A 10,349-nucleotide genomic window follows, 5' to 3' on the forward strand; every position below is an offset into this window, starting at 1 on the left:
CCAGACTGGAAGTGAGTCACTTGTGTTGTTTGAGTTTTAAAAGGCAGATAACGAGCTGTAACTTTTCTCGGAGAAAAAGGGTTTGTTGGTGGATTGCCGTGATCTACAGTTTATCACCGGCAGTCGCAGGTTTGATCACAAAAGGGTTAAAAGCGGAGGAGACTAAAAGAGAAAGGATGATCCCATTTGGACATACACTGTGTGTGTTTGTTGAGTTATCCAAGGGGGAAGTGGAGGTCCTGACCTACAGCTCCCTTGTGTTGCGCGGTTCTACTGACTGGGGAGGTCAGATGGTGAGTCAGGACACACAGCTGCCACCGTTTTAACACATAACCCTAGATGTGACCCATTATCCCCACTATGGACTGTATCCTGAGAGCTGGGAGATTCCTCGATAAGAGTGAAGATTTGTGAGCGTGTCTGGTGCTTTGGGATTAATAAAGAATGGCAGCCATCGTGTCACTAGCATTTTCCCAAAAGATAATTTATTCGTCAAACAGTAATCTTTTACGATTTTTTTTATGTATTTTAAGATAAGATCAGACACGATCAAAGGACCAAACCACATTAATCTAGAAGAGAAGGTCCCTAAATTAATTACTTGATTAGTATCAGAGAGTGGTGCATAACAACAGTTTGAATGTATTAAAAAACAAACATATATAAGGAATTCAGTCCGAACATTTTCTGTATAATAAGTAATAAGTCATAAGTAAATAGTAATATGCTCACCATAGACTAATAACTACACTTGTATAGACAAAACCACAGCTTAACCCCCTGCTATAAATATTTCTTCTGTTTGGAGTTATGGGGTGTTATAGTCTGGTTGTAGCCTGGTTTTGCTGTGGTTGCGATGTAGTTGTAGGCTGGTTAGGTTCTGGTTGTAGACTGGTTATGATGTGGTTGTAGGCTGGTTATGTTGTGGTTGTAGGCTGGTTTTTCTGTGGTTGGGATGTGGTTGTAGGCTGGTTATGTGCTGGTTGTAGGCTGGATATGGCGTGGTTGCAGTGTGGTCTTAGCCTGTTTCTCAGAGGATGGACTTCTCCGCCACTGCGCTTTCACTGTAGACGAAACACCGAGGGAAGATGCCGATGTTTCCAGCACAGTGTCCCTCCAACCACTCTTCATTAACTAGAGGGAGCGAGAGAGCCAGAGCGACAGACACACAGAGAGAGAGAGAGTGACTGAGACCGTTTCACTGGCAAATAATGGTAGAGTCTATACACAGTTAAGAAATCAATCATTTTGATGATCTCGTCCCTATAATCACAAAAAAACTGATTTGCAGAATTTGATGGAAGAGTGAATCAATTTCTCCTTCTTTTGGGAACTTTCACTTAATTGAGCAAATGATTGACATTTAGCCTCTTAATAACCTGATAATCAGTACATCAAAACCATTTAGAATATATATATATATATATATATATATATATATATATATATATATATAAACATACAAAGAGAGCGAGAGAGATTGACAACATCATTTGACAGAGAGGAAGAGAGGGTGAGAGAGAGAGAGGGAGGGGGGGATGGGAGAAAGAGAATGAGGGAAGCTAAAAGGCAACACAGGTGTTTATTAGCAGTGTGGCTGTCCCCTCACCTTCTCCAAGGATGTCTATGGTCTCTCCCTCGCTGAACTCCAGGTCCTCAGGACCCTTGCCTGTGTAGTCGTACAGCGCCACCATGTGGTAGAGGATGGCACGGCCCGCCAGAGGGTCCTCCAGCTACAGTACATTATGGTTAGTCTTCACATTATCTCCTGAGTGTTCACACACACAGTGTGTGTGTGTGTGTGTGTGTGTGTGTGTGTGTGTGTGTGTGTGTGTGTGTGTGTGTGTGTGTGTGTGTGTGTGTGTGTGTGTGTGTGTGTGTGTGTGTGTGTGTGTGTGTGTGTGTGTGTGTGTGTGTGTGTGTGTGTGTGTACCTGGCACCACAGAGTAGCTCTCCCCTCCTCTACCACAGGCAGCAGTGGGTAAGACTCCTCACCCGACCCGCTGCCTGGCTCAAGGGGCGTGAGCAGTTGGGAGCCAGACGCTCGGTGCCTGGCGCGCAGTGAGGGGGGGGGGAGAGAGAGTGGTCAGCCTTAAGGTCATTGGTTCGATCCCCAATGTCCACAGTCCAACCCTAATCTCTCGAGGATGCCTACAGATGACCCCTGAACACCACCTGCTCTTTGATGACATGTAACTCAATGCACTATGAGACGCTTTGGATAAATGCGGCTGATAAATGTACATTCGATAAGTAAAGGTGAATAATAAAATACTTCATCTATTAGTTTAATTAATTACCAAAACGTCCAGATGGCGGTTTTTGAAAGGGACATTTTGAAGCGCCTCGTCTGTATGATTCGTCATGTCAAGAAATAGCAACGCAGAGCTGCACTCATTAGATGACCTACCTCTCATCATCATTTTGGGAAGCAACATCTGGTGTTTATTTACAATTCTTACCAATGAAAGTGACAGCTCATTCGTTTTGGTGTTTTGGCTTGAGGCCCATAGAAATGCTGAGGTGACTAAATCGATTACAGTAAAAATAATGCTGAGAGAGAGACAGAGAGACGCAAATACACACAGAGACAGAGACAGACATACAGAAAGAGAGAGGAGGCTGGAAGAGAGAGAGAATAAGAGCAGATATTGAGAGAGAGAAATAGAGGATGGATCGAGAGTGACAGGTAAAGACACAGGGAGAGAGGTGGGGGGGGGGGGACAGGTAGGGAGAGAGATATTGAAGGGGATAGGGAGAGAGTGGACCAAGAGAGAATAGGAGTCTATTTTTAAACACTGCAGGGCTCCTGTCGAAATTAAAGGTGACAGAAGTTGGCTGGAGGAGGAGGAGGAGGAGGAGGAGGAGGAGGAGGAGGAGGAGGAGGAGGAGGAGAAGGAGGAGGAGGAGGAGGGATCACTGCTCACCTGAGGCGGAGGTTGGTCGGCGGCTGGCCCAACTTCCGGGCAATCCTGTCCTGGAGCTCCTTGTAGGAGGCATATGGGTTGATGCTGAGAGCCAGGCTGTACGTGAAGTGGACCTTCACCACCACCTGCTCCTCCCCGTCAGCCACATCCTCCTGGCGGGGGGGGGGGGGGGGGGGGGGGGGGGGGTGTCAGGTGCACATCAAACTCCACATCTCTCCACAACACTCATTGCACTGATGGACTTCCACCGATCAGGAAAGTCCTTCTTAGCTTCCTCTGTGTTCCCAGGTCCAATAAGTAGCTCCTGCTGTGTGTTACGCTACGTCATGCTTTCGGAGATCCAACCAAATGTCCGTAGACAGTAGAAGAAGTAGAACGTCTATTCCGTTTCTCGGAAAAGGATGCGACTGAACCAAAGCAACAACGGAACCAAAGCACCTCAAAACTAGAAGCACTGTTAAAAGTTTCCGATGGTTAAAGTGAATCTCCACATTTATATTGTAGCCACTCCCTTTTGGTTTCCGAACATTTTATATTACAGTTTTAATGGGTAATAACAAAGAAACCACTCTGGGGTGTCCCATTATTTGAAAATAATGCTGCTTGGTTGCTTATAACCGCCAAAGTACATTAATTTGCCAATTACAGAACACCCAAGGTTCATTCAGCTTATTCCCAAGTGAAATAAGCAACAAAAAAAGATTTCTTATGGGTGACTTTCATCTTCTACATTATAGTGTTATCGACCTTATCAGCTGAAATTTAAATATTCTTCCGCTGTGCGCAGTGATGTTTTTGCGTTGTTAAGGAAAATCTAATCATTAGTTCAATTTAAGTGTTGCTGTTAATGTGTGATTTGTAGGCCATTGATCCGAGACTGTAAAAAGGCAGTGTTATCCCGTAATTGAAAGATAATGGCCATCCTTGGAACGATATCGACCAATCAGGATCAAGTGGTTTGGTATCAAGTAATATATAGCATATTGAGTTTTACATTAATTGAATTATGTTATGTTGAATATGGATCTATTATAATAATATTGTGCATAGTTTTATCTTGTTTTATTACCCTGTGTACATTTACATTTTACAAGTAGTCATTTATACACAACGAAAACTGTGTAACTATCGCAAATTGATAAAAAAAAATTAACTGGAGAGAGTGCAGAGTAGCCACAGGAATCAGACTATAGGATACGTACCGCGGTCCATCCCCGGTGTGGGGGTCCGGGTAGAGAGAGTACCTGGTCGATGCTGTCGGAGTTCGGCAGGAAGACGGGAGGGTCTTCGCTGGCCTGATTCCTCAGCGTCGCGTTGGAGTACGATGGGGGCGGAGTCTCTAGGGCCACAGAGAGACCAGAGGAAGTCTTTAAGTCTTATTTCTTATTGAGTGAAAGCTCACACTTCTACCATACTGGTAGAAGTACCAACTAGCCGTCTTTGTAAATGAAGTGTAAATAAAGGTTTAAAATAAAATGCAATGATCTCTGGTACTGGGGAGGCCGCTATGTTTGCAAATGTTTGATTTGCTTTCACCGAATAGCAAAAAGATAACGAATAGGATGACTAAAAGATTTAAAAAAATGTTATTTTCTAAAAAAAACGAAAGAAAAGAAATGTGATATGTAATTAATTTCTCCTATAAGTCATTCTGACATATGTTTAATAACCTCCCTCAAAGACAAGGCTTGGTTCTCTGGTTCTCTGTCCCTCTGGCACAGAGAACCAGAGCTGGCGGGGGGGGGGGTAGCAAACTGAAACATACCTGGGGCGGGAGCAGCTGTGGTGGGCTGGGACCACGGGCGAGTGGGTGGTTGGACGCCCGGGGGTAGGGGAATCCCGCTGGGAATTTTCTGGAAGGACAGAGAGAGAGGGAGAGAAAGAGAGACAGAGCGACAGATAGACGGAGAGAGAATGAGAGAAAGAGAAACAGAGCAAGAATGGAGATGAAGATACATCGAAATGAAGATCTCTGTCGTCGAGTGATGAAACCATTGCAACCCGTGTCAGTTTATGATGATGACAGGTAAAACTTATATTTCAACACTATTTCTAGCGCTCCTCTCACAATGAATCTACTTGACTGTCTTAAACATGAAGTGAAAGAACATAACATGATCTTGAGAAGTATCTTAAGACTGCACTCCTCAAAGTGACTGCATGATGCATTAATTCGGTAGAATCACTCAGATACTTTATTTGGGGTTCTTACATCTCCCCTCTTGCCTTTGGCTTTCTTCAGGTCGATGGGGTCAAGCAGGGTCATGGGTAGAAGTCCTCTCTGAAGCGGACAGGGTCAAGAAAGGTCAGCAGAGGTTGACTTGCAGATAGGTATGCTATCGGCTGAAGCAATAGCTCACCATCACCTTCCAATCAGTGGAGAAAGAGAGAAGCTAAAAAATGAATGATACTTTCTCCCTGAATTGAGAACCTTAAAAAGTTAGCCTTGCTCACCTGTCCATCATATATTACAGTTGCCATGCCGTCTTTATCGACCTCGTCGTAGAGGAAGACGGTAGCTCCGCCTGGAATCGTCAGCTGACCCCGCCCCCGGGCCATATAAGGAGCACGAATGCGCATGTAGCGAGTTTCGCTAGCATGAATTGAAACAGACACAAACACACACACACACACAAACACACATAAATACACATACAGAATCTGAGCTACGATTGAATGCATGTGAATATATATAGACACACAAACACACACAGTAGCCATCCTCCATTTATTCACTCCATCTCTCTAGGTCACGGGAAACGGTGGGTCACCTTTACTTCCTCTTCAAACAGGAAGTGAGGGAGAGGCGGGTCGTGGATGCGTTACACAACACCACGCATCACTGCCGCCAAGCAGCACGCACGCACACACACACATGCACACAGACACACAGCGCTACTCACTCTGCTCCCTCTTTTTTGGGTTCGTAGTATCCTGGTTTCTGTAGACAGGTCAGAGGTCAGAGGTTAGAGGTCAGAGAGTCTCAACCCTGGGACAGGCTAAGGATGGCGCTGGTCTGGGGGGTATTCTCACCTGCATCCTCAATGGTTCAAAACCTCCGAAGTCATCGTTGGGAATCATAGAGGTGATTACCTAAACACACACACACACACACACACACACACACACACACACAAAGACTTAGACTAAGTTACAATAGGTAAAGTACTATATCACGTCCCATGTCAAGTATGATGTCAAGTACTTTGTGTTCATAAGTAAAAAGTAGTATGTAAAGTACTATGTAGGTGCTATTTGATTATATCATGTATATGTGCCATGTAGTAGGAAAAATCTGTTCTGTTAACATAGTATGTGACCGATATCTAACACATTTCCAACAATTGATTTTGAGTTAGTTAGTTGTATTCTCTCAGTCAACAGCATGCTGTGTAGAGTCTATAGTAACAGTGTAGACGGACAGATAATGATAGTGAATGAGAAAGGCATGTACTGTATGTGTACCGGTATCTCATAATTGTCGGTAATGACTATTATGCACTTAACGACCACAATTAAAAGAGTTCCTGCGAACCATGTGTTCTGATTCTTATTGCATACTATAGCCGTTTGTCATGATGAGTAACTATTGATCGTGTCTCTGGAGATAAGGGCTCTCTGGTACCTTGGCCTTTCCAAGAAAGTCCTTCTGTTGGAGCTGTTCTACTTCCTGTTTCCTGGGCCTGAAGACAACCCCCTCTGGCACCAGGATTGGGTTCAGAACCTCCCCCCTCTGACACACACGGACAGATGATTACATTTTCATGCATGTGAATATATACAGATATTGCAAAAAAAAAACTAAGCACACACACACACACACACACACACACACACTCACAGAGATGCTCTCCAGGCCCGGCGCGATGCTGCTGCTCCGCATGGCTCCTTTCTCCTGGGAAGCGGACAGCAAGAGCTCCCTGGCTTGTTCCCACTGGCCCATCCGGGAGTACACAGCTGCTGAGTTGTACACCACCTGAGACCCCACAACGACCACCGACCACCGTCACATTCAACTCCATCTGTGTCCCCATTTTATTGCTTATTTTTTTACAAGCTACAATAAACGGTTTTATCTGTAATAATACCGCAATTTTATGTTCTTATTTTTTATGTTAATTTTTTTTGAGTTTTTATTTTTATAGTTCTTTACCTTATTCTATCATCATTTTTGTTCATTTATTTTTAATCATTGTAAAGGGCATTATAAAATGAACTCTGCCTCTATATGGAGATCACATGTATTTCAGGTAGAATGACCAAATTGGGTGACCTTCCTATTTGATCATTACATTTATTAACTTTATTCATCAATTATAGCATTGAATTTCATTAAACTGAAATAAAAAGTACAAAAAAAAATATTAAAAGGCAGATAAAGTCTGTCTCCCGGAATGAAGAAGGAGAGGTGCTGCCTTGCTAGGAGAGATCTAATCTCCTCATTAGGAGAGATGAGGAGTGGTCTAACCTGTCCTGTGAGTTCTGACAGAGTGGTAAGATCTTGCAACTCATTCCTTAATTCTCTTTCAACAAACTCTTTGTTCCCCTGAGCTGGACCGGCCTGTGAAACCGAAACTCCCCTCTGCGTATCCCTTAAGACCGCCTGAGGGGTTGGAAGCGCTGACTAAACACACCCGAATATTTATAGTTTGATGGGAAACCAGGGAAGTTTGCCTTTGAGTTGTTGAAACGTGTATATACCGGTAGTGTGTATATACATGTGCTGTATGTGTATGACTGTTTTCTGAGGTCATACACCAATGTGTACTTGGGAAAGAATGAGGAGCGATACATAAGTCGGGAAGAGAAAAAGTAATCAACGAAGAAAACATGAAGGGAGACAGACAGACAGACAGACAGACAGACAGACAGACAGACAGACAGACAGACAGACAGACAGACAGACAGACAGACAGACAGAGACAAACCTGCCAGCTGAACAGTTTATGGGGTAGGCCCAGCTGCCTGTAGTCTATCACTGTATTATCTCTCATGTGTTTCTTAGCCCAGATGCAGTCAGAGAGAGCATCATCCAGCCTGCGGATCAAATGAGAAGTCATACAAGCATGCTGATTGGACCCAGAGATTAGCATTACACTCCTTAAAGAATGCAGATTTATTACTAAATGCAGCACTCAGCTTGTATGTATGTAATAGAGGGAGGATCGTTTTTTGGTTAATGATGAATAAGTTTAAACAATAATAGCTAGATTGCTAGATTAAACAGATTTCTAAATAAAGTCAGGTGTATCAGACATACTCTCAAAAAGGGTAATCTTGGCAGCAAGAACTGCCGGTTGTGATATGGTTTTGCAACTAGTTCTTCTGGTTGTCCCTTACCTGTCCAGCTGCAATAGCACTGCAGAGCGCTGGAAGAACGCCACCGCCAGACGTCCATCCTTGAGGATGACTTGGTTCAGCGCCTGGACGACATCGCAGACACAACGGAAACAAGACTTAGCAAGGCTTTATTTCTAGCGAGATCTGGCAACTAAATCTCTCGTTGGGATCCCAGACCCAACATCAAGACATGTGTTTTAATATAGTCGTTCTTATTTTTTCACTTCCTCCAGTAAGTGACATTGCGTCGGTAAAGCCTGATTTACAGTTCTGCATGCCGCATGTTACACCCGGATACAAATCGTCATGGATCTTCACACCGGTGCCTGCCTTTGTACTTCCCCGTCTGGTTAACCTGCACACAAGGAAGCAGTCTACCTGTAGCGCAGGCTCCAGCTCCTGCAGGGCGAGGTGGGCGGAGGCCTCTATGAACAGGGTGCGAGAGTTGGGCTCCGCGACCGTGCCCGCCAGCTCCAGGGCCCGGCGCCAGTCACGGGCGTCCATGGCCCTCACCGCCTCGTCCCACAGCCGCAGCAGCTCCGTGTACAACATCCTGCAGTAGAGAGACGAGTGCAGCGTTATAGTAGGGTACACTAGAGTGTAGTAGTAGAGTATCCGAGGGCCACCCCATACCACAGCCGCAACAGCTCTGTGTGCAACATCATGGAGTACAGAAGAGTAGTAGACCTTTGATATACTATCGTAAAGCATACTGTAGTTTAATAGTGTATCAATATTGTTTTGAATAAAGTATTGCTCAGCAACCTGTAGTAGAGTCGAGTATTAGTATGGAATTATATCGTACATCATCCCATTGTAGAGTATTAGTGAAGCATTATAAAGTATTGTACAGCATCCTGTAGAATGTATAGTATCATATAGTAATGTACAGCATCCTGTAGCATGTAAAAGTATAGTATTATATAGTATCGTCGTACAGAATCCTGTAGTACGACTTACTTTTATCTTTATCATAATTTTACACCTAATTTCATGTAGGTGTGTCCCGATATATAACTAAGTCTACCCGAATAAGTACTGTCAACTACAATGTAAATGTAAAGTGTATAGTTATCTAAACACGCTTGTGTTTTGCGAATCATAATTTAAGAAAACACTACACCAAATGTTAAAGTAGTATCACTTACCTGTGTCAACTAAACGAAAAAGCAAAGCAGAGTTCAGTCACTTTTCATTCGGGCTGGAGCACCTGTTGTGTCTGTTCTCTGTCTAGCAGGCATGCACACCTGTGGAACTGGCCCTCAAACCAGCTCCCTCCTACAAGGAAGTCCTCTGTCCTCAATCCTCAAATACACCTATTAATCTGGAAGTTGACTGTGTGCACGTAGCTAGCCTAGTGCCTGGAATGCACCAGGAAATAAAAGCAGTGCAGTCATATTGACAATTGGGGCATGTGTTCATTTCCAACAATCTGTGTTGTATCATAAACAGTTGGCCTTTATGGGTCATGCAATAACGCGCATGACTATCCCTGAAGGCACGTGGGGTTACTTTTTTAATTATTACTATTACTGTACGTCCACACCAGAAGCGAATTGAGCGACCTAATCGCCGGAAGTCATTCGCTTTCTATGGGCAAGAGCGACCAAAGCGACCAACGCTACCAGCGGCCAAAGTTGAGCGACCAGAGCGTCAAAAAGAAGTTGAAAACTTTTTAACTTTATGCAAATGATTCGCTTCAGCGTCCAAACACTGACAGCCAATCGGAATGTAGACGCTCTTCGCTTGCGTGGATCCCAGGGAACATCGGCAGGCACTTTGGTTCCTACCTACCTTTATTCACTCACTGAACAAAATGTCGGCTGAAGTATTAATCGCGGCTGTAGGTTGATGGGCACCCGATGATGATGATGATGACATCTAGAACGTTCGTATTTAAGCGGGAATCATTTTAATTTGCTCTCCATGCCACCAATCTAACCAACCAATCGCGTGTAGCATGCTTTAAACAAAAACAAAAAAGTTTTTGAAATCGTCACATAAACAAACTAATCGACAAGACGAGGGATAAATGACAAGGGATATATCTCTTGTCTTTTATCCCTCTATTCCCCACTATTC

General features: G+C 44.0%; 1 protein-coding gene across 1 annotated transcript; it reads right to left on the minus strand.

Moving 5' to 3' along the window:
* Positions 1–466: 466 nt before the first annotated feature.
* Positions 467–9,555, minus strand: noxa1 (NADPH oxidase activator 1). The gene is made up of 16 exons (XM_060053975.1): positions 9,416–9,555; positions 8,646–8,820; positions 8,268–8,350; positions 7,856–7,964; positions 6,769–6,903; positions 6,553–6,660; positions 5,961–6,020; positions 5,831–5,868; positions 5,382–5,520; positions 5,140–5,208; positions 4,693–4,780; positions 4,172–4,266; positions 2,928–3,079; positions 1,934–2,051; positions 1,610–1,733; positions 467–1,134 (listed from the first exon to the last, which is right to left on the minus strand). Exons 2-16 carry the CDS (start codon positions 8,817–8,819, stop codon positions 1,031–1,033), a joined length of 1,596 nt encoding a protein of 531 aa, XP_059909958.1. The 5' UTR covers position 8,820; positions 9,416–9,555; the 3' UTR covers positions 467–1,030.
* Between the last annotated feature and the right edge of the window lie 794 nt (positions 9,556–10,349).

This window comes from Gadus macrocephalus, chromosome 6 (genome assembly GCF_031168955.1).
Source record: "Gadus macrocephalus chromosome 6, ASM3116895v1".
NCBI classification, from domain to species: Eukaryota; Metazoa; Chordata; class Actinopteri; order Gadiformes; family Gadidae; genus Gadus; species Gadus macrocephalus.

Excerpts from the sequence above, each read along its gene's own strand:
- noxa1 (XM_060053975.1), bottom strand. The coding sequence starts at position 8,819 with ATGTTGTACACGGAGCTGCTGCGGCTGTGGGACGAGGCGGTGAGGGCC. Across the intron at positions 4,781-5,139 it reads CCAAAGGCAAGAGGGGAGAT|AAAATTCCCAGCGGGATTCC; the intron begins GTAAGAACCCCA and ends CTGTCCTTCCAG. Across the intron at positions 1,135-1,609 it reads CATAGACATCCTTGGAGAAG|TTAATGAAGAGTGGTTGGAG; the intron begins GTGAGGGGACAG and ends CGCTCCCTCTAG.